Genomic DNA, 24,564 nt, shown 5'->3' on the forward strand with positions numbered 1-24,564 from the left:
CGGTGCACGTACTGTTGAAGGCTCACTTGGAGAATGTTGAACAATACTTTTCTAGCATGTGGGATGAGTGCAATTGTGTGGTAATTTGAACATTTTTTGGCATTGCCTTTCTTTTGGATTGGTATGAAAACTGACCTTTTCCAGTCCTGTGGCCATTGCTGTTTTTTTTGCAAATTTTCTGGAATATTGAGTGCAGCACTTTCACAGGATCATCTTTTAGGATTTGAAATAGCTCAGCTGAAATTCCATCACCTCCACTAGCTTTGTTTGTAGTGAAGCTTCTTAAGACCCACTTGACTTCACACTCCAGACATTCACAGGATGTCTGCCTCTAGGTGAGTGATTACACCATCATGGTTATCTGGATCATGATGATCTTTTATGTATAGTTCTTTTGTGTATTCCTGCCACCTCTTCTTAATATCTTCTGCCTCTGTCCATACATTTTCTGTTCTTTATTGTACCCATCTTTGCATGAAATGTTCCCTTGGTATCTCTAATTTTCTTGAAGGGATCTCTATTCTCTCCCATTGTATCATTTTCTTCTATTTCTTCACATTGATCACTTAGGAAGGCTTTGTTATATCTCTTTGCTACTCTTTGAAATTCTGTATTCAGATGTGATATATCATTCCTTTTCTCCTTTGCCTTTACAAGTGCTTAAGTTATACCAAAAATGAAAATGCTTGATGACATCTAATGTGATCCAATCTCGAATGCCAGGTCACTGGCAATATTGATAGGAGATTGCAAAAACACAGGTGGATGATTAGGAGGCATAGGAATGCCTTTTTCACTTTCACGCCTTAAGAGCTGTATCTGTTTTCTGTGACTGCTGTACAAATTTACCACAAATTAGCTGGCTTAAAACAATAGAAATTTATGCTCTTACAGTTCTGGAGGCGAGAATTCTGAAATCAATGCCACGTGGCCAAGTTCAAGGCATTGTCAGGGATATACTTTCCACAAGACACTAGCAAAAGTCTATTCTTTACCTCCTTTGTCTCTGGCACTGCTGGCATTCTTTGTTTCATGGCCACATCACTGCAGTTGTCAAGGTTGAAGGTTGGAATCTTCAAATCTCTCTATTTTCCATCTTCATATTGCCTTCTTCTTTGTGCATCTATTTCAAATTTCCCTCTGCCTCTCTGTTATAAGGACACTTGAAATTGCATTTAAGTTTTATCGGGATGATCCAGCATAATCTCCTGTGTCAATATCTTTAATTTAAGCACATCTGCAAAGACTTTCTCATAGATGTCACATCTATAGGTTCCAGAAATTAGAACATGGATCGCTTTTTGTGATCTATTTTCAACCCATCACCTGGGAATGAGAAATATAATTCTAGCACAGAAAATGTACCTAAAAAAACTTGCAAAATGAATGAAAAAAATTACTCCTTTTTCTGGTACAGAATTCCATTTTCTCTTCTATACTGAATTATTTCTCCAACTGTGAAAAAACAGTTCCCAAACCAACCACCCTTCTCCAATACTGCCTTGAACTATAGCTCAAGTAATGTCCCTGAGCTACTTCTTAGTTCAATTTCCCTTGAGAGATAAGCCCTCAAGCTCCACCTTTCTATCATTCTTTCTTTTATCCATTCCATAAACAAGTATTGAGTAAAGATTCTATGAGGGTTAGAAGTTTGTGGAAAGTAAAAAAAGAACATATCATAAATAAGAAAATAAATACTGAAATACTAAGACTTGTTTTGAAACCACTCAGCAAACATATTTCAAATACCCAGTGCTGTTATAATTGCTAAGCTATTGAGTAACAATCCTTAAGTCTAAGAGTTTTTCCCTGGAGGTGGGAGGTGATACAGGAAAGGGATGGAACAAAATGATGTACAAAATGGAACAAAATAATTGATAATATACTGTTGAGTATCTTCAGAAGGTTGTAATCTGGGGGTGTCAGCAGTTTGATCTATTTGTCTTTCAACATCTTGCTCTTCCTGTTACTTTTTCAGGCAATCAAGTGGACAGAGATCATGAGAAATTTGAGTGGAGACCACACAGTAGAGTTTGTTTTGGTGGACTTCCCTACCTCCCCACCCCTTCAGCTGCTCCTCTTTGCACTCTTCCTTGTAATTTTTTTGTTGACATTGTTGGAGAATGCACTCATTGTTTCCACTATCTGGCTCACTCCAAGCCTTCATCGTCCAATGTTCTTTTTCCTTGGACATCTCTCCTTCCTGGAGCTATGGTATATCAATGTCACTGTTCCCCGACTCTTGGGGGCCTTTCTTACCCAGGAGCATAGAGTCTCCTATGTAGGTTGTATGACCCAACTCTATTTCTTCATTGCCTTAGCTTGCACCGAATGTGTCCTGTTGGCAGTCATGGCCTATGACCGCTACCTAGCCATCTGTGAACCTCTCCGTTATCCTAGTCTAATGCCCTTCAGTATGGCCACTCGCCTTGCTGCTTCCTCTTGGGGTAGTGGCTTCTTCAGCTCCATGATGAAGCTTCTGTTCATTTCCAGATTGTCATACTGTGGGTCCAATATCATCAACCACTTTTTCTGTGATATCTCTCCACTACTTAACCTCACCTGCTCTAACAAGGAACAAGCAGAACTAGTAGACTTCCTCTTGGCCCTGGTGATGATTCTGCTCCCTCTAATGGCTGTGGTTTCATCATATGCCGCCATAATTGCCACTATCCTGAGGATTCCTACTGCCCAGGGACGTCACAAAGCCTTTTCCACGTGTGCTTCTCACATGGCAGTGGTTGTTATCTACTACTCCTCTACTCTCTTTACCTATGCACGGCCCCGGGCCATATACACCTTCAACCACAACAAGGTCATCTCTGTGCTCTATACTGTCATTGTACCATTTCTCAATCCAGCCATTTACTGCCTGAGGAACAAGGAAGTTAAGGATGCCCTCAGAAAGACAGTGCTGGGTAGATGCCCCTGTTCCAGGGATATCCCAGATTGATGTACAATAAAACCTGGCAAAAAAGAACAGTATCCTAATAGTGACATATCAAAAAATCATAAAATAGACTTAACAGGACCAAAATATCAGTTAGCACCCTGCTTCTTTAAATAGTGTCAGGAAACTTCTTGATACAAACAAAAAATTGTGAATCATTGATCATATACAAGAGTTTCCAAACTAAGATTGAAATGGTTATAGAATCTCTGGGGGGTTGTTAAAATGCATATTCCCAGAAAAATTGTGGAAAATCTGATAGAGTATGCATTGTTTGCCTATTGGATAAAGAACCCACCTGCCAATACAGGAGACATAAGAGACGTGGGTTTGATCCCTGGGTAGGTAAGATCCCCTGGAGGAGAGCATGACAAACCACTCCAGTGTTCTTGCCTTGAAAATCCAATGGCCACATGAGCCTGGTGTGGTACAGTCCATGGGGTCGCAAAGAGCTGAACACAACTGAAGTGACTTAGCACACATGCCTTGTTTGCAACCCTGACATGCGTAATTTTCAACTTCTTAAGAAGTCTTATTTCACAGCCAGTTTGAGATTCTTTACTCTAGACCAAGGCTATTATTTTTCAAGTAAGAAAATAGGTAATAAAAGGGACTTGCTGATGCATATGTCAAGACAAAATGATGTAGAAATTGTTGTAGCAGTTTCAAGGATTCAAATTCTCACATCTTAATTCTGTGAGAATCACAGAAGTATAATTAACCCCCCCAAACTGAAACTAATGTCACCTAATGCATACTCCTTGTCTCTATAAGTCTTATACCCACTGCAAGTCAAAGGAGGAAGAAAATGCAGCACTGGTATTCAGCCATGTGTGCAACAATTAATATGGCTAAATAGTTATCTGCATCTCCTTCATGTTAACTGAAGAGTAATACACAGCTTATTGACCTAATGAGTGTTGGTTAGGAGATCAAACGCATTAGAGAACTTTCATGTACCTTCCCCTTTGAATCTTCTCCAGCACTATGGCCAACTTCTGTTTCAACTAGCTGCTGCCTGAGTTATACCAGCTGCCAAATATTTTACATTTTGCCACTGGGGGCAAATGACTACAGGAACAGAAAATGTCTTAATAAAGAGGCAAGAGTGGGGAACAAGAGACATCTCTGCAATGAGTGGTATGCTTCAAGTTCAAAATCAGAATGATAGACAATCTTCTAAGTTCTCTTTACTTTTGGAAACTAGCTTGCATTACTTAGAAAGTAATTCCAGTTCCAAGCTAATTTCTGCACATTAGAACTGAAGTCAATGTTTCTGTGAGTGGGATATGTAAAAGAACAAAAAATGCTATTGAATAGATACTCATAAACAGAAATTGTCTCTCAGTGGACATTTGCTTATTCTGAACTGGGCTTTGGGAAATAAGATAATTGTCCATTAAAAAAAAAAAAACTGTTTGATCAATAATTAGTTTAGGTTTTCTAATATCTAAAATAACATAACTCCAAAATAATAAATCTGACATTTAAAAGTATAAGCTGCTTTACTGTCATTAAGTTTCTGAATAGCCTTTTAAAGAAACATCCTTGAGGGACTTCCCCTGTAGTCCAGTATTTAAGACCCTGGGCTGCCAGTGCAGGGGTTGTGGGGGGGTTCCCTTGTTGGGAAATATGGCATAGTTAAAAAAAAATAGAAGCAAATCTTTGACTTTGGGCATAGACAATGGATTTTTACATATGACACCAAAAGAATAAGCAATTAAACAATAGATAAGCTGGACCAAATCAAAAATTTTTAAAAATACATAAGAATTAAAAAACATCCTTGAAATTGGCTTAATTTACCTCACATTCAGTACATTATCTTTTTGTTTCATACAGTTCTGGAAAGCATAATTTTATGGTTAAGGATTCCACCCCTAGAGACAAGAAATTTGGTATAATTCTGGTTTTACCCTTAACACGTCCCTCATACTGCAAGTTACCCATCTACCTCAGATGCATGTTGTGAATATTAAATTAATTGTATGTGACAGTAGGATTATAAAATCTTTTCTCTTTGTAGATAAATTTTACCTTGGATTATTTTCTTTCTTATCCATATTTATTGATAATAGAATTGAAAAAAAAAGTAAAATTATAAGATATTTAAAGAGTGCAGTGTGATGATTTGATATACATATACATATTGTGAAGGGTTTCCCTGGTGGCTCAGATAGTAAAGAATCTGCCTGCAATGCAGGAGATGAGGGTTCTATCCCTATATCAGGAAGATCCACTGGAGAAGGGAATGGATACTCACTCCAGTATTTTTGGCTGGAAAACTCCATGGACGAGCCATGGGGTCACAAAGAGTTGGACATGACTGAGCAGCTAGCACTATATTGGCTATATATATTGTGAAATGATTCACTTTGGGTTTACTTTATAGTTCCAGTCTGTTGGAAGCTTACTAAATATTGCTAAGAAACATGATACAATATCTTGATTAGTAAAAGTCTTCTAGACTGGGAGAATATGAAAGTATTATAAATATCCAGTGGTCATAGGTTCATAATGCTGAGAAAGACTGAAGACAGGAGGAGAAAGGGATGACAAAAGATGACATGATTGGATGGCATCACTGACTCAATGAACATGAGTTTGAACAAGTTCTGGGAGATGGTGAAATACAGGGAAGCCTGGTGTGCTGCAGTCCATGGGGTTGCAAAGAGTTGGACACGACTGAGTGGCTGAATAGCAACAATTTTTATAACTTGGCATGCCTTTTGCAGGAAACTCTGGCTGCCCAGGAAACTGTTATAAGAGATAATTGCTCTTGTGCACCTTGAGGAGTCGAAGTCAAGCTGGCTTAAACACCCCTTTGTGTGAATTGCATGTCCTCACACCTGTGGTATGACTTTGCATCCAGATTAGCCCCTTGTCTGCTTTCAGCACTCCTTCCACATAAGAGAAATCCCTCAGTCTGTCATGCTGCCATGCTGTGTTTTTATCCTATAGTTCTCCAATAAAATTGTTGCCAAGTGTGACCTTTTGTAGTGTGTAAGTTTGATTGGTAAAGCCTAAGAAGGTCTGGTTTATGAATAGCTCACAGTGAGCACTCAGTTAATGTTAAGCCCCTGATATATGACAATTATTTCTCAAAAATAAAAATTGGAAAAATAAATGCTAAGCCCTCATGTTTATTTTCATTAACAATTTGATTATATGCTTTCTAACAGATGTGCCTGTTCTAAATACTAACCATGCCTCACATTCACTCATTCAAATGGAGATTGGCAGATTGACTTTGTTCTCTAGGACATAAGTGGAAAGCAAAGCTGCAAACATCCTTGGGTAATTGTGTGTAGATGGTAATAAGTTTAGCATTTCCAATTATCTAATTTAAAATTATGCCAAGCTGTCATTAGGTTGAGTCACACCTGTCATTAGGTTGAAGTTCATGCTCCTTTTCAAATGATCAGAACACACGACAACTCTTTGTTAGGATATTACACATAGAACATTTTCCTCCTCAATTATTTTGGTCTTCGATTTTGTCTAGATACTCATACATATTTGTCTGCATATTAAAAGGGAAGAGCTAGAGAATGTCAACTGATAATATCCTCTTTGTATGACTCTTGTCATGTCACATTCTTTCTTGATAGGAAGATGACCCTCCTGTTTTTTTTTTTCCTACAGAGTGAGATTCCTACAGTGCAATAATTAGTGTAGATAGTTTATTTTTCAACTTGATTTTTTTTCAGCTGAAAACATGCTGAACTCAAACAATGAATCCATGTCTCTTTGCCAGGTATTAGATTTATTATCTCTTCTGGCAGTTAGGAGTGATCATATACCCCAATATCAAATAAAATGTAGGTGGAATTCTGCCTTGGAGGCTTTCATTTTAAAAGAAATGTAGCTGGCACTGGGGCTTCCTCTTTCTTTATGTTGAACTTGAATATAATGCCTGGAGGTCCACCAGCTCTTTCTAAGGTAATAAACATAAAGAAGAAAGCTCAATATATGGAGTCTGAAGATACAGAAATACATGAAAATCATGAGTCTTTGTTAGTACAATTGAGAATTTGAACCTACATCAGCAAATACTTATATGTGTGTGTTAGTCGCTTAGTCATGTCCAACTCTTTGCAATTCCATGGACTGTAGCCCTCCAGGCTACTATGTCCATGGAATTCTCCAGGCAAGAATACTGGAGTGGGTTGCCATTCTCTTCTCAAGGGAAACTTCCCAAGCCACAGATCAAATCCAGGTTCCTGCATTGCAGGCAGATTCTTTACCATATGAACCATGAGGGAAGACTTTTCTCTAAATTACTATGTGTGTGTGCTAGCTTCTCAGTCAAATACCTATATCCATTTTTAACATAATACTATAAAGCAATTATCCTTCAATTAAAAATAAATACTTTTTTTAAAGATAAAAAAAAATTAAATCATAAAAATTAACTGCCATTTGTGGAAGTTATTGAGATTTGTTCTTTTTTAAAACTTTCAGCCTAATACGTTAATACTTGATATATTTATGTAACTTTGTATTGCATTCTTCTAGAAGTTTTTCAAATAATTTTTAGTTTTAGGTTTTTAATTTTTTTTTCAAATGAAATATATTTTTCTAAGTTTCTAGAGAAAGACCATTACACTTCTCACGCAATTTCTTATTTTGTCATTCCTAGAAGTCAGTTTTATTTTATTTTGCTACACTTAAGAATCTGCCTGCAATGCAGGAGACACAGGAGACATGCATTCCATCCCTGAGTTGGGAAGATCCCCTAGAGTAGGAAATGGCAACCCACTCCAGTATTGTTGCCCAGGAAAATCCCATGGACAGAGGAGACTGGTGGGCTACAGTCCATGGGATCGCAAAGAGTCAGACATGATTGAAGCAAATGAGCACAGCACACTTTATTTTGTTTTGTTTAGGTTATAAATGTGTACTCAGTATAGCCAAGTTTTTACCAGAGAGGGATAATAGAAAGGGAACAAAGAAGTAGCAGTCAAGTTAATTATGATTTTTTTAAAAATAAAATCATCAATCTCCTTTAAAATGGCAGATCTGTTCATCACATTTGACTAAAACTGTTCCTATATTTAAAAAGAAAGCATAAATTGTGTGATTATTATTCATAAAAGGCTGCATAGAAAAGAAGGAAAGTGAAGTCACTCAGTCGTGTTCGACTCTTTGTGACCCCATGGACTGTAGCCTACCAGGCTCCTCAGTCCATGGAATTTTCCAGGCAAGAGTACTGGAGTGGGTCTCCATAGAAGCACAAAATCTGATTATCTGCCTCAAAAAATTATAACTTAAAAGAGGAAATAGAAAATGTATAATTTTCAGAAACTATTATAAAATATGAGGAAAAATACTCCCCCAGTAAACTTTAACTTATTCATTTAAAAATTACTCTATTTTTTCTTACTAAAGCTGAATACCTGTTTATCTTGAATATTTCTCCAGAGTCAGACACATTATAGTATATAAGCTCTGTCCTTTTTCTCATTCAATTCAAGGTATAATTTCTATCAATTTTTTTCAGTATCACTATTTTTTTTTTCTTTTCTAGAACAGGAGACAATAAAGAGCAAACTGAAAATTCTATTTTTACTTTGAGTATTCAAAGCTCTAACTACAATTTTTTTTTTTTTTTTGCACCAAGGAATAGTGTTAGCTGCTCAGTTGTGTCCAACTCTTTGGGACCCCATGGACTATAGCTGCCGGACATGGAATTTCCCAGGCAAGAATGCTGGAGTGAGTTGCCATTTCCTCTTCCAGGGGATCTTCCTGACACAGGGGTCGAACCTAAATCTCTTGCCTCTCCTGCTTTGGCAGGAAGATTCTTTACCACTGTGCCACTTGGGAAGCACAAGCCCCAAGGAATGACTATAAATAATTATAATGAAAAAATACATATTTTTCTTTTTTAATCAGTTCTAAATTCACAATAGTAGCTACAAAGTTTTTTCTTTTTGTTTTTTTAAATTCTCAGATAATTAAAAAATGTAATTGTACTTTTATCAATAAATCTTGCCATAATAGTATATAGTCAACCAGGTCCTTTGCTGTTTTCTCTTTTTCCTCTGTATTGATGTTGTACATTTATTATGGCATATAAATAAAATGGACATATCACTCTTCCCAAACTCAACAGAGTTTTAGGTGCTTACTAAGCATCAAACATGTATTAGGAACTGGACAATGTCTCTACCTTTGAGAACTCTTTAAAATCCAGGGATTTTTAAAATAGATTTTTAATTTATTTTTTAAAAACTCAGTCTACCTTTCACTAAATTTTGTCAATTAAATGAATAGAAGTTTTTTTTAAGAAGTAATATACAGTGAGTTCTACCACTAGCTTAAAATGAAGATTAGAAAGATGAGACAACCCCTGAAGAAGCCAGTTAATTCATGAGTCACTTAATTATAAACAGCTTCATTATTTCATTCAAATATTTAAGAAATTCCAAAAATACCCAAATTTCTTATGTTCCCATGAAAGCATATTACAAAGGATATTGGAACTTGTATTACTTAACATTTTGAATACTATCAATTTGCTAAGAATGATACAAATACTCACAAGCAAGATCATGAATTTATGTTACTTATTACATGGCAGGTGCTGTTTGAAACTCCTTACATATATTAATTCATATAATGATCACAATAATTCTAAGATCATTAAATGCCAAGTGCTGAGTAAAACTATTGCAGTAAACTATTTGAAAGACTGCTGATCCACATAACCAGAATAGTTCTTAAAACTTAAAGATCCTCAATAAATATTTACTAAATAAATAAATACCAAATAAGAACAAGGATCATTGTAATCTGAAGATTTTTCTCTTTCTTAAAGGAATTTTGTCACTTTAATAAATATCCTAATTATGTATTTGGGAAGGTTGTTTTATCTTGACTGCTCCTCATCTATCCTAACTCCAGAAAATCATAGGCTTCTTCACTAGTCAACATTCTTCATAGTAAGGTATATCAAATCCCCACAGATACTGTTAACTTTCTGCCCTACTCTTGGGTCTGTAGTTCTCTGACTAACCAATCATCTCTGGGGTGCAGGTATTGTAACCCATGTACAGCATATTCAATTCTGTACATCTAAAGAGGTAATTTTCTAATTTCTATCCCAGTGTACTTTCTATATAATCTTATTACTTTCTATGTTCTCTGAATACCCTTACATTATAGCTTCTGAATGTGTACTATTTACAGATAGTAAGAGTAAACATACAGGTATCCTTATTCCATTTAGAAAATACAGACTTTATACAAATATAATACTTTCTGTTATATCTACTAAGTTACTAATGCATGAGAATCATGTCATTGTATGGAGTTGATATTTGTGTACACAGTATCTTCGTGTATTTGGAATTTTTATGTGTGTGTTTGTTCATATACTTGGGTCTCCACATAAGAATGGATGAATATCAATCTTATGTTATGTTGAATGATTTGGGTTATACGCACTATCATCCCCAGAAGAATCTTATTATTTGTGAGACCATTCCCCAGAAATAGAGGAGGACACACACACACACACAGATACACACACACACACACACACACACTTTCCCCACATTTCTCTTCCCCAGAGTCTGTTAAAAAGAAAGGCAGTGTGCTTTAAGCCACTCAAAGGTCTCTCTTGTTCCTCCAGACTCCACTTAACTTGCCAGCTCTTCCCTTAACATTCCCCAAGTATCCCCTTGAGCCCTAGAAAAGCCAAATACTTTCCTGAGGTCTGTGCCTGTTGGGAAGCCCTCTGTGTGTGGAAGGGAGTTCTTTTTTTCAGTAGCTTAGAAACAGGTAAAAGCACAAATAGATCTATTCTGTCCCTTCTTCATGCTGAGCAGAGACACACCAGATTTGCCAGCAACTCTCTAGGCTCAGGGATGGTACCTTCCTCCTCCTGGTCTACATGATTTCTCTCTTCTCCATGCAAGCTGACCATTCCTGAATGAGGCTTGGAAAAGTCATAAGTTTCATCACTGATAAAATAGTGAGTTGAAAAAAACTCAGATAATTCCAAAAGGAAAATTTGGCCAGCTTTTAATTATTCGTTATTATGAAGGGAAGCAGAGGGTATATGAAAATCATTTTTATTTAAATCATTGATTCTTTGGAGCGTTCAGCTGATTGATTTTTTAAAAACAGTTTGCCATCTTTGAGTCTATAATTAGTAGTATAGCAACAGTGTATAATTGGGGCATAAACTATGTTCCTATATAAATTTCAAATCAACAAAGATTTCTTTAGCACCTATGTGTATTATGATGTATGAAAAATGTTAGCAATTCAGGGATATTGTGTAATATAGATTATCACGTCTACTACTGAAGAACACACTGTAGATGCAAAATGCCTGATTCTCTAAAAATTGCCCTCCTGAAGACATTTCAGTTTAATGCATTAGCCCCAAACTATGCCTTGCAATGTGCAGGGTCCAGGTATATTCTGATTTGAGACAGAAAGAGAGAAAACTGTCATGTATAAGAGTACACAGATAAATATATGTATATGAGGAGCAGTAGTTGGAATAGAGGTATGTAAATATGTATGTGTGTTTTTATGTTAAATACGAGAGGAGCTGGTGAGTGTGACAGTGTTTGCAGTTTTGATAACTTAAATCCTTAGAAGATAAAGAAGATTTCACTTCTCTTCGTAGTACCATAACAGGAAGAAGGTAAATTTCCATTTCCATCGTGTTGACTGTTCACAAAATTCATCATATGGTCACAGTTATTCTCAAATTGGGATCTTGAGATAAACTACAAAGATTATCATGTTCAAATGAGACATACAGAAATTCAATCATTATTCTAAATCTCACTAGATGGGAATAAAAATTAGTTCAAAATAGAAGCCATGGTTTTGAAAAGTTATAAAGGGTGTATGGGGTCAGGGATATGACACCCAGATTTTTTCCATTGAAGTTTTCAAATCAACTCAGATATTGAGAGGTGCAGAAGGGTCACTGAATCATAGATAATTATCTTGCCCTGCTACAAACTTGGGAATTGCGATGCACATAGACCTGAAGCATATTTGTTCCTAAGAGATTCTGGGAAAAGGGAGATGGACTAGAATTACATCCTTTTAAAACTGATTTGAAGGAGTAAAATTGTGTTTCTCTCTTTTAGAAAATGTCTTGTCACTGAGGGTCCAAGACTAGTATGTTGGCCTCTGCCCAACCTATATCTTTTTCTCATCTCCCTGCAATAATTGTTAGGTTGAACACAAATGATTATCCTGCCACATCTCTCTACCTGTGTCCCACTCTGGAGATTTGGGGCATCCTGTTTGGTCAGATCCATCTCCACAGAGCTGGCATGACAACTTCAAATGCCTCTACTTCTGGGAGTGCTTTGACTGTACAAGCTTTCTCCCTTGCCCCTCACTTCTAGTCTTAGGCATCTATTTCTCCCCAGACAACAGCAATTTCCTTCCCATCCCAGCATGACCACTGCACTGATAACCTATTACCTTTTAGGAAGACTTATTTACATCCTCCTTTAGAAATCAGAGCCTCCTGATCTTCTTTGCTGGCAGGCTTAATGAGATAAAGCTGTTCCTAATGACTGTTTTCAGAATGAAGTTAAGCCTTAAATATTGTGCTATTGTTCATAGTTTTCTGACATTTCTTCTCATTAAATGTCCCAGTTTAACTGGAGTTATTCAGGAAGGATGATCACAAACTTCAGAGGGAATAGCAACCAGATGAAACAAAAAAAATTTTTTTTGAATGGTTTAGTCTAGAAAAAGAAAAACAAGGGAACATGAGACATTAGTGGGTTTGGGGTGGGGATTGAGGTTAACAGAGCTGATAGCTGTTTTCAGAGCATGAAAGCTATCCTTGCAGAAAGAAATGAGACTTATTCTTTGAAGCTTCAGAAAGCAGAAGCAGAATCCATGGATGTGGCACCACTATGTTCCCTTGGAGAAGGCCCTATATCTCCCAATCGGTGGTTTCTTTTTTTAAAGTATGGCTGTATTTTAGACACTATTTTCTGCTCCTAGAGAGGATCAGGCAAAAGTTAGGTTAATACTTACAAAATTAGCAAGGACTAAAATCATTTAGGGCTTCCCTGGTGACTCAGTGGTAAAGAATCCACCTGCCAATGCAAAAGACGCTGGCTTAATCCCTGGGTCAGGAAGATCCCCTGGAGAAGGAAACGGCAACCCACTTCAGTATTCTTGCCTAGGAAGTCCCATGGACAGAGGAGCTTGGTGCGCTACAGTCCATGGGGTCACAAAAGAGTCAGACACGATTTAGTGACTAAACAACAACAAAATCATTTGATCTATGAGGTTCCCTGCAGCAATATGATCCTGTGCTTCGAACTCTGTTCTTGTGAAACACAGTTTTTTGAAAAAACATTATGATTGTAAGATTTACATTAACTTTTAGAATTCTGTTCAAAGCAAGCTAAGATGTAAGATGAAGTGCCTCACTTATGCTTAGATTATTGGTCCATAGAAGAAATTAAACTGAACAGAGTTTGTTAGATAACCATTTTGCCAAGGCTGAAATTTTATCAATAAATTGCTACTTTGCCATTTTATAGTTGCTTGACATTCACAAAATCATTTAAGCACTCTGAGATTCACTTCTACTACATGAACAAAACAAGAAGTTGAACTAAAATTCAATTGGTTTTAAACTATTATAATTCTATGAGCTAAGTCCACATGGATAGTGGAGGGTGGGCTCCAAGGAACAGATCTACTGTTACCAAATGTGTTTGAGTTCCAAGATGCTGGAATCTTCACCTAGCTCTTGGCTCTTATCCTGACAATTTGATTCTCCACACTCTAAAGTTTTATTTCTCAGACAAGTTTTCTTTAAAACTGTTTTCAGAGGTACAACTTAAAGCTGTGCTCTTGGCACATCTGGCAGTGTATTAGCGTCTCAAAGGTACAGTTTAATGCTCTGAAGAAAAAATAACTTACAACGAGGGAGAATTCATAGATCTTGCCTTATTTATAATTTCCACTGTCCAACTACCTAGTGAATCCTAGACTAGTGAGCAAGGCCAAGTTTTGTGTTAAGTGTGTGCGTGTGTGTGCATGTGTGTGTGTCCATATTCCAACAGAAGACAAAATTGTTAAATTTGCACTATTATAAATTGCTCACCTTTTTGGTTAACAGCGTCTATTTTCCTCTTTTGCATGTGTGCCAAGTCACTTCAGTAGTGTCCGACTCTTTGAGGCCCTATGGACTGTAGCCCACCAGGCTTCTACAGTTCATGGGATTCTCCAGACAAGAATACGGGGGTGGATTGCCATGCCCTTTTCCAGGGATCTTCCAGACCCAGGAATCAAACCTGTGTCTCTTACATCTCCTTCATTGGCAGGTAGCTTCTTTACCAGCAGCACTACCTGGGAAGCCCATTTTCCTCTCCAAACATGGATAATTGAGTTGACTCATCTGCCTTTCTTCGGGATCCTAAAGCTGAGATCTAAGTAGGACGAGGGAAATGAATGGGGTGGGCAGTAGCTTTCTATCTCTTTTACTCCATGATTGTTTCCTCAGGAAAATAAATAAATAACCTTCTCTACTGTCCCCCATCTTTATGTAAACAAAAGCAAGATTGTTGAGATACACAGAGAATAAGAGTGACTGGCTCTGGATAAGAACAGAAAAGAAGAATCAAGCAGTAAGACACAGAGAAAGATTGGAAAAGGTAAGGCATCCAGTCTCTAGCAGTTTTTAGAATGGCTCTCAACTCAGTCAAGAAGGCCATAGGTTTTGCTGAATGACTGGTCAGGAATGCAGAAGGGTCACTAACGGTAAAAGGCAGCTCATTACTTCATTTTTTGGATATTGCTTTCAAACAAGTTATGAGTTCTTTAATGCCTTTGAAAAGGTCTTACAGTCTCCTCCATCTTTATTATTAACAGTGGTCTCTACCATTAAGCGGAGAAGGCAATGGCACCCCACTCCTGTACTCTTGCTTGGAAAATCCCATTGATGGAGGAGCCTTGTAAGCTCCAGTCCATGGGGTCGCTAAGAGTCGGGCATGACTGAGCGACTTCACTTTCACTTTTCACTTTTATGCATTGGAGAAGGAAATGGCAACCCACTCCAGTATTCTTGCCTGGAGAATCCCAGGGACAGAGGAGCCTAGTGGGCTGCCCTCTATGGGGGCTCACAGAGTCGGACACGACTGAGACGACTTAGCAGCAGCTACCATTAAGATCTTTGTTGGTTTTTTAGAAGGGTTTTGGGGAGGTTAGTGGTGAATCCTAAAATGATAACAGCAAACATCTATAGGAACTTAATTTAAACTCTAGAACTCATTAGATGTTCACAAAATGTAACGTAACTCCTTAGAAATAAAAGAAATAATATTCTAAAAGTTATGTAATATCTTCTCCTAACTAAAGTGGGGACAAAGTGGGATTTAAATCTACTTTTTTCATACTTCTAAGATATCACCCTATACAATGAATTGTATCAAGGGAAATATTACCTCTTTTACCTCTTTTAAAATTTGTTTTTTAATTGAAGGAAAATTGCTTTACAATGTTCAGTTGTAAATGTTCTGTTGTACAGGCTTCTGCTGTACAATATGAATCACCATAATTATACATATAGCCCCTTTCTCCTGAACCTCTCTCCCCTCCCCCATCCCACTCCTCTACATCATCACAGAGTGCCAGACTGGGTTCCCTGTGTTATATGGCAACATCTTGCTAGCTATCTATTTAACTCATCAGATCAGATCAGATCAGTCGCTCAGTCGTGTCCGACTCTTTGCAAATAATAATCAATGCTACTTTTTTCATTCATCCCACCCTCTCCTTTCCCCAATGGGTCCTCAAATCTATTCTCTACATCTGTATCTCCATTCCTTCCTTGAAAGTAGGTTTATCAGTACCATTTTTTCTAGATTCCATGTACATGTATTAATATGTGACATTTGTTTTTCTCTTTCTGACTTCACTCTGTATAACAGATTCTAGGTTCATCTACCTCACTACCATTGACTCAAATTCATTCTTCTTTATGGTTGAGTAATATTCCATTGTATGCATGTACCACATCTTCTTTATTCATTCATCTGTAGATGGACATTTATGTTGTTTTCATGTCCTGGATACTGTAAATAGTGATGCAGGGAACACTGAGGTACATGTGTCTTTTATAATTGTGGTTTTCTCAGGGTATATGCAGAGTAGTGGGGTTGCCGGGTCATATGGTAGATTTATTTCTAGTTTTTTTTAAGGAATCTCCTCAATGTTCTCCATAATGGCTATATCAGTTTATATTCCCACCAGTAGTGTAGGAGTGTTTTTTTCTCCACATTACCTTTTAAACTATCAATTCAATTTTGTTCTCTGAGAAGCCAGTGCATATTCATATTGAATTGGCTATGAATCCTGTGTATTTGATCAAATATCATTTCACTCAAGCTTTACAGCACAGTTAAATAGGTCAAGAAATAGGAGGCATCTATCTGTTTTACAGATAACAACTTACACAATTATATATGGAAAATGAGTAAATGAGCCCTCCACCTTCTTTCCATATTCAGTAGATGAAAATGTGTTGCTTAAAGGTTAGTATAAAGGCCACTCTCCTATGTCTAACATCCTCCCAATACATCTAAGTGATGTATTGGGAAAGGATAAAGCTGAGAGTTAGGAGGTTCAGACTCCACTTCTGTGTGACGTTGGATGCATTCTCAGATTAATTTGAAAAAAAAGAATAATAAAGCATGAACTCATGAAAGTACATTTTGGCTGAAAAGTTTTGGTTCTCTAATCATAATTTGGAAGAAAGTAAAGATATAAAGGCCAGAGAGCTTCTACTGTGATGAGTTTCCAGGCAGCGGGCTCTACAGTCAAAAACTGTAGGTTGGTGCTTGGGACATGGAAGGAACTGATTTTGTCTATGTTCACAGTCAGTTATGATTACCAAGGTTCTGGAAGTAGATAACCATACAGTGACAACACATTTTGTTCTTCTGGGATTTCCAACACGGTCAGCCTTCCAGCTACTCCTCTTCTTTGTTTTCCTGGCAATTTACCTTCTGACACTTGTAGAGAACTTTTTAATCATCCTCGTCATTTATAGTGATGGAAAGTTGCACAAGCCCATGTACTTCTTTCTGAGCAACCTCTCTTTCCTGGAGATGTGGTATGTCACAGTAATCAGCCCCAAGATGCAGATAGACTTCCTCAGTCATGACAAGACAATTTCCTTCAATGGTTGCATGACTCAGCTTTACTTCTTTGTGACCTTTGTCTGCACTGAGTACATCCTCCTTGCTGCAATGGCCTTTGACCGCTATGTAGCCATTTGTAACCCACTACGGTACCCACTCATCATGACCAACCAGCTTTGTGGTACACTGGCTGCAGGATGCTGGTTCTGTGGACTCATGACTGCCATGATTAAGATAGTTTTCATAGCCCGACTTTACTACTGTGGCACACCTCGTATCAATCACTACTTTTGTGATATTTCCCCACTCCTCAATATTTCCTGTGAGGACTCCTCACAAGCTGAACTAGTGGATTTCTTCTTGGCCCTCATGGTCATTGCTGTTCCCCTTTGTGTAGTAGTGGCATCTTACACCACCATTCTCACCACCGTTCTCAGGATCCCTTCTTCTCAGGGACGCCACAAGGCATTTTCCACCTGTGCTTCTCACCTAGCAGTTGTAATTCTCTTCTATTCCACCACCCTTTTCACTTATGCCCGCCCTAAGCTTATGTATGCCTATAATTCCAACAAAATGGTGTCTGTGCTCTACACTGTCATTGTCCCACTCCTCAACCCTATCATTTACTGCCTGAGAAACCGTGAAGTTAAGGCAGCCCTCAGGAAGACCATACTTTGCAAAAGCAGTGAACCCAGGGAAGATGGGGCTGTGATTAATTAATGTGTAGAATCCCTTCATGAATGAATCAGCAGATGATTCCCACATAGTTCTTCCCACATTCCTGCCTTTGGTTATTTATCAACCTTTAGTACCTTAACACTGATCTCCTTTGTGTGTGTGTGTGTGTGTGTGTGTGTGTGTGCACATGCACATACATGGCTCGAGGGATAGCCCCAAGAAATAGCCTCTCCTTCTAGGTCAGTAGAGAAGTTTTAAATACTTTCCCAAAATTATGAAAATAGATTTTTTCTCTCCCACTAAAATATTAATTAAAAGGAGAGATTTTTGTTTAATTTATTAATGTATCATCTGTACATTCAGCTGTATCCAACACATAGTAGGTGCTTCATAGATATTTGTTGAAAGTATAATTGAATATATACATGTTTGAAATCAGGAGATGAAGATGGGAATTGTGAATACATTTTTAATTTATGAGCCTTCCAGTTCCTCCTTCATCCCATTCTGATTGTGTCTATTCTACATTGTCATTTTCACCTATCTTTGTTTTCTTCCCTTATAAATCCACTCTTTTTAGTCCCTCTTTCCTTTTATAGATTTGTAGATTTCTTGCCTCTTTTCTCTGTCTTTCTCTATGTCCCTTTGTCTCATACCCTCCTCATTTTCTCTCAGCCCTATTTTTCCACAGAAAACATTGGCATGTGTTCATCTAAGTTACCATTTCATCTTAATTGACTCATTTATATTTTTTAAAAATGTTCAAAACCAATGAGTGGCATTGTGAAAGCCCAAGTGAAAATTTAGAAATATCATTATGTTAAACATTAAAAGCACAGCTTTTCTGTATGTCCTTAAGCATAGATTTTATGGCCAATTACTTTTCATTTCTTCTATTACAATTAGTTTTTTTCAAATTCACTTGTGTAAAGTATGATACCATTAATAAATTTCACCTTTTTCAAGTGTGTTGTTCAATGAATTTTATAAAAGTATATAATTGTGAAACAACAACAGTCACCATATAGAACATTTACACCATCTTGAAAAGTTTCCTTGTGTCCTTTTAAATTAAGTTTCTTATCCATATCCTAGACCTAGCTACTGGCAGCTGACATGGTTTTTATCACTTTAGCTTTGCCTTTTCTAGGAATTCTTTTAAATGAAATCATATAATAGGTACTCTTCTGAGTCAGGCTATTTTCACTTATCATATTGCCTTTATGATTCTTCTATGTAATTACCAGATCAGATCAGATCAGATCAGTCGCTCAGTCATGTCTGACTCTTTGCGACCCCATGAATCACAGCACGTGAGGCCTCCCTGTCCATCACCAACTCCCGGAGTTCACTCAGACTCAAGTCCATCGAGTCAGTGATGCCATACAGCCATCTCATCCTCTGTCGTCCTCTTCTCCTCCTGCCCCCAATCCCTCCCAGCATCAGAGTCTTTTCCAATGAATCAACTCTTTGCATGAGGTGGCCAAAGTACTGGAGTTTCAGCTTTAGCATCATTCCTTCCAAAGAAATCCCAGGGCTGATCTCCTTCAGAATGGACTGGTTGGATCTCCTTGCAGTCCAAGGGACTCTCAAGAGTCTTCTCCAACACCACAGTTCAAAAGCATCAATTCTTTGGCGCTCAGCCTTCTTCACAATCCAACTCTCACATCCATACATGACCACAGGATAAACCATAGCCTTGACTAGATGAAACTTTGTTGGCAAAGTAATGTCTCTGCTTTTGAATATGCATTCTAGGTTGGTCATAACTTTCCTTCCAAGGAGTAAGCATCTTTTATATATATATATATATATATATATATATAATATATAATACAAATATTATATATATGTATATCAAATATTTTATATATGTATATAATTATAATATATATCAGTTATATGAAATGATTATCATAATTATAGATTATAGTTATTTAATAATTATAATTATATATAAGTTTTATGGAATTGCTGGGTGCTATTTCATTGTATGGATATAACACAATTTGCTATATGGACATTGAACAAACTGATGGACATTTAGTCTATTTCTAGTTTAGGGATTTTATTAATAAATCTTCTAAGAATGTTTATGATTAAAATAAGGGTTTTTTTAAATTAATATAAAACTTTAATTTCTCTTCAGGATATGAGGGTTGTTTGGCATCATTGGGCTTCCCAGGTGGTGGTAGTGGTACGGGGAGGGAGGAGGGTTCAGGATGGGGAACACGTGTATATCTGTGGTGGATTCATTTTGATATTTGGCAAAACTAATACAATTATGTAAAGTTTAGAAATAAAATAAAATTTAAAAAAAATAAAATAAAAAAATAAAAACCTTTGTTTACATACAAAAATAAATAAATAAATAAATGGAAAGTAAAAAAAAATTAAAAAAAAAAGAAATAAGCTCACAAAAAAAAAAAAGAAAGAAAGAAAGAAAGCAACTGCCTGCTATTACAGAATATGTAAGAGATGCAGGTTCGATCCCAGGTCGGAAGATCCCCTGGAAGAGGAAATTGCAACCCACTCCAGTATTCTTGCCTGGAGAGTCCCATGGACAAAAGAGCTTGGCAGGCTACAGTCCATAGGGTCACACAGAGTCAGACACAATTGAAGCAACTTGTCATGCACGCACACGTGGCGTTGTTACCAAGTAGTATGATGTTTTTGCTTAAATTTGTGAAACAGTTGTCAAATTTTCCAAAGTAGCTGAAATGTTTTACATTCCTATAAGCAATTTATGAGACTTCCTGTTGATTTATGACCTTGTCAATTGTTAGAAATATTAAACTTCTGATGTGATTTTTGGTATCTCATTGGTTTTATCTTGCATTGCCCTAATGATGAGCATTTTTTCATTTACTTTCTTGAAATTTATAAAACTTCTTTGTGGGAGTGTGTATTGCTTTTCCTGTTCGTGAAGCCAATTGTCTTGCTGTTCACACTGTTCGTACTGTTCACTGAACCAGGGTAGGCAAGGCACAAACTAAGAAGCTGGAAAGAGATTTAAGGAGCCATAGGAACTGCAGACATTCACTCTCTCCTGGCTGGCACAGCAGCCATAACACAGTCTCTCTTCTGGCTGATGCAGCGACCATAGCAGCAGCCACAACATAACCATAACAGAGCCTAAGCATAACCTCATATAATGTAACCATTGTGTCGCTCCAATGTAGCCCCAATACAGCAGTGGGTTGCCATTTCCTTCTCCAAATACAGGAGCAGCCAGGGCTTTCGTGGTGAAGCTCATACAGGCATTCCTCACAAAGTAGCTGGTGACCAAATGAGTACTTCATCATGTGCATGCACACTGCTACAAGAGATCTCAGCTGTTACATACTCATTCTTTGCAAAACGTGGGGCGAGAGAGTCTGACATGCCATTGTGGTTAATCTGCTCTCTCCCTCAGAGTGTCTAATCAAATATTTTATCCAGTTTTTAATTAGAGTTTTTATCTTATTACTAGGACTTCCCTGGGAACTCAAGACAGTAAAGAATTTGCCTGCCTTCCAGGAGAGCAGTGTTCAATCCCTGGGTCAGAAAGATCTAAGCTTTAAAAATTCTTCTTATACACTGTTGCAATTATTTGTCAGATTTGTTTTGCTAATATGTTCTTGCACTTGGTGGCTTGCCTTTTATTTTCTTAAAAGTGTCTTTCAGTAAGCAGCTTATATTCTCACAGTTTTGAAGTACAGAATCTAATTAGGTGCAAGCCATTCAGTTCCCGTGAGGATTTGCTCTGGCATGTAGTAGGTAGGCACCTCTTTTTGTGTGTGCACATGGTGGAGAAAGAGAACACAGCCACATTTAACCTTAATTTTCTGTACAATGGTCCTATCTCCAAATAGAGTCACACTGCAGGTTGAAGTTGCAACATACAAATTTTGAGGGGACATTAACTTTCAGTCCATAAGAATGAGTGTATAGAATTGATATTATTTTCCCCTTAAATATTTGGTAATTTTTGCCAATGAAATAATCTGCATCTGTTTCTATTTAATAATATATCTCCTGCTTATGGATTATATTCCTTCCACATCTTTGAATGTCTAGTATCTTTTTATTAGATATCAGAAATTAGATTTCATTGTTTTACTACTAAATTTTGTTTTATTAAGTATGATCATATATTGTTATGGGGGCATTGGTGATTCAGTGGTAGAATTCTCACCTCCCATTTGGGAGAACGGGGTTTGATTCTTGGCCAGTGAATCATGCTCATGTTTGTTTTGGGCTTCGTTGGTGGCTCAGATGGTAAAGCATCTACCCGCAATACAGGAGACCTGGGTTTGATCCTTGGGTTCAGAAGATCCCCTGGAGGAGGAATTGGCAACCCACTCCAGTATTCTTGACTGGAGAATCCCATGGACAGGGGAGCTGGGTGGGCTACAGTCCAAGGGGTTGCAAAGAGTTGGACACGACTGAGCAACTAACACACACATATATTGTTCTGGCTCAATGTTGTTCTATTTAAGATCAGTTAGATAATTTTAAGCCTTTGCTTAAAGTTTTTAAGTTGTGTCAAAACAGCCTTCAGGCTAGTACTGATTTATTCCAACTACTGGGTAAATATTCTTAGGATTCTACCTTGTGCTGTGTAGCCTACAAAGTCTACTCTGGCTGCTGGGAACACAAACTCTTCTTTTGTGAGCTCTAGGAATAGTGTGGTGTACTGCTTACAGTAGTTTTTTCCCTCCTTCAATAAGTGGTAGTTTCTTCTCATAGATGTGTTTGTCAGTACTATGCCAAAGGCTTGAAGTCAAAGACTTTTTTTAGATATGTAGAGCTCTTTCTGTGTGCTAACTCCTCTCTAGTCTCTGTTTTGTAAAAAGCCCTTTCATCCTCTCTGAACTCCAATCTCTGTCTTAATTCAGTTAGATTCGCTGGCACTCTTTGGATTCCCCCTCTGCCAAAAACTGGGGTAACTAAACTTCTAACTTTAGTATTTAAACATTTTAAAATAAAAAATTTTCTCACCACATCATAATCACAGAGTAATATTTATTGTGTTCTGTGAAATTATTTACCTTCAACTTAATGCCCAGACACGGCTACTTTTCTACATGACTAAAATAAGTACCTCTAGCTAAATCAGTCAATCAGAGACTGTTCTTTTCTCTTTTGGACTCTCCACCAGAAACATCATTCTCAGCATTTTTTAAACTAGAGTCAATTTCCTCTAGGGTCTGCTATTGGGGTCCATATTCTGTGCTATGCACCCTGGAAACTGCTCACAGGTTGTAAGGTAGAGAAATCATCTCTCTTCTGTCAAGGACCACATCTTACGCTGCCTGCTGCCCAGTGTCTGAAAACTGACGTTTTGCACATTGTTTTCAGTGTTCCATTTTTTAAGGTGGAGGTGGGTTCCAGTCCAAGTCCTATTAATTCATTGTAGGAAGAGATGAAGTCATTATTTACTGTATTGTTATATTAATTAAATTAGATATAAGATACTTTAATTTAAAGATATGTAAGGAAGGGAACTAAAGAAAAAGAAAGACTGTATAGCTATTAGCATCATTTATTTAATAAAAAAAAAAAACCACTATTCTTGTCTGGGTGAGAAGTTTGGGAAAATGCACAGTAGATTCAATATTTTAAAGCAGAAAAAAATGTTTATCTTTGTTTCTTCCACCATATAACAGGTACTCAGTAAATAAAAATAGAGTAAATACTTGAGAGAATCTGAAATCTGGCTTTAGCAGTCTTTTAAATTAATATCAGTCAGTTGATTCCTCCCACATCTTTGTTTGTCAATATTGATACTAAAACTGCTTTTTACTACTCAAAAAAACCTTCATAAACTGTTAATCTGAGTCCAAGCTAGTACTGTTCACTATGCTTGTGCTCAGTCGCTTCATTCATGTATGACTCTTTGTGACCCTATGGACTGGAGTCCGCCAAGTTCATCTGTCCATGGGATCCTCCTGGCGAGAATACAGGAGTGGATTACTATGCTTTCCTCAAGGAGATCTTCCCAAACAACAGATTGAATCAGCATCTCCGACTGCAGGCAGATTCTTTACCCACTGAGCCACCTGGGAATCTCCACTATACAATAGGCCAATTTGAGAGAAGCTGGTGCAGGAATAGAGACTTTATTCACAAAGTCAGCAGAATGAGAAGATGATGCACTTGTGTCCCAAAGAACCATCTCGCCTGAGCTAGAATCAGGTTTCTTTTACTAAAAGGGGAGGGGGGTAAATTCCTTGTTCTACACTGTGTTAATTTCTTCCTTCCTTCAGTGATTTGCAGGTGGGCCTTGTCAGGAAGTTTCCTGTGAGCTGAACAAAGGTATTTTAACTTAATGCTTGTTACAGGGAAGGCAGGGCTCCCAGCGATGGGCCATTTTATATAATTTAAGCTAGTAGGTAACATCCCTTTGGTGATTAATTTGTAGCAAAAGCAATAGAATACAAAGTTAAAGTGAAAGGAGCAGATCCAATATGGAATAAGATTTTTCTTTTCTCTATGGGAATATTGCATGTCAAAGATATTATATTGATAGTTCTTGAGAATTGTTTACAATAAGGCACCCAAGCACTACGGGAGCACAATATAAGGAAGTGCCATTATTCATTTCTAGGTTTTATTTTTTTCATGTTATGAAAATATTAAGTGCACAACAGACACACATACCAAAAAAAAAAAAAAACCCTCAAGATAAATAATAAATAAAAATCAACTAAAAATTGCAAACAACAGCAAAACAAATATAACTTTTTAAAAATTAATTAATTCATTTTAATTGGAGGCTAATTACTTTACAATATTGTACTG

The 24,564-nt window shown here is 37.2% G+C and overlaps 2 protein-coding genes across 2 annotated transcripts; both read left to right on the plus strand.

Annotated features, from left to right (window-relative positions):
- Positions 1 to 1,999: 1,999 nt before the first annotated feature.
- On the plus strand, positions 2,000 to 2,953 carry OR6P1 (olfactory receptor family 6 subfamily P member 1). Its single transcript, NM_001390105.1, has one exon. It carries the CDS (start codon positions 2,000 to 2,002, stop codon positions 2,951 to 2,953), a length of 954 nt encoding a protein of 317 aa, NP_001377034.1.
- Positions 2,954 to 16,842: 13,889 nt separating this feature from the next.
- Positions 16,843 to 17,820, plus strand: OR6Y1 (olfactory receptor family 6 subfamily Y member 1). Its single transcript, NM_001390023.1, has one exon. It carries the CDS (start codon positions 16,843 to 16,845, stop codon positions 17,818 to 17,820), a length of 978 nt encoding a protein of 325 aa, NP_001376952.1.
- The last annotated feature ends 6,744 nt before the right edge of the window (positions 17,821 to 24,564 follow it).

This window comes from Bos taurus, chromosome 3, assembly GCF_002263795.3.
Source record: "Bos taurus isolate L1 Dominette 01449 registration number 42190680 breed Hereford chromosome 3, ARS-UCD2.0, whole genome shotgun sequence".
Classification (NCBI taxonomy): Eukaryota; Metazoa; Chordata; class Mammalia; order Artiodactyla; family Bovidae; genus Bos; species Bos taurus.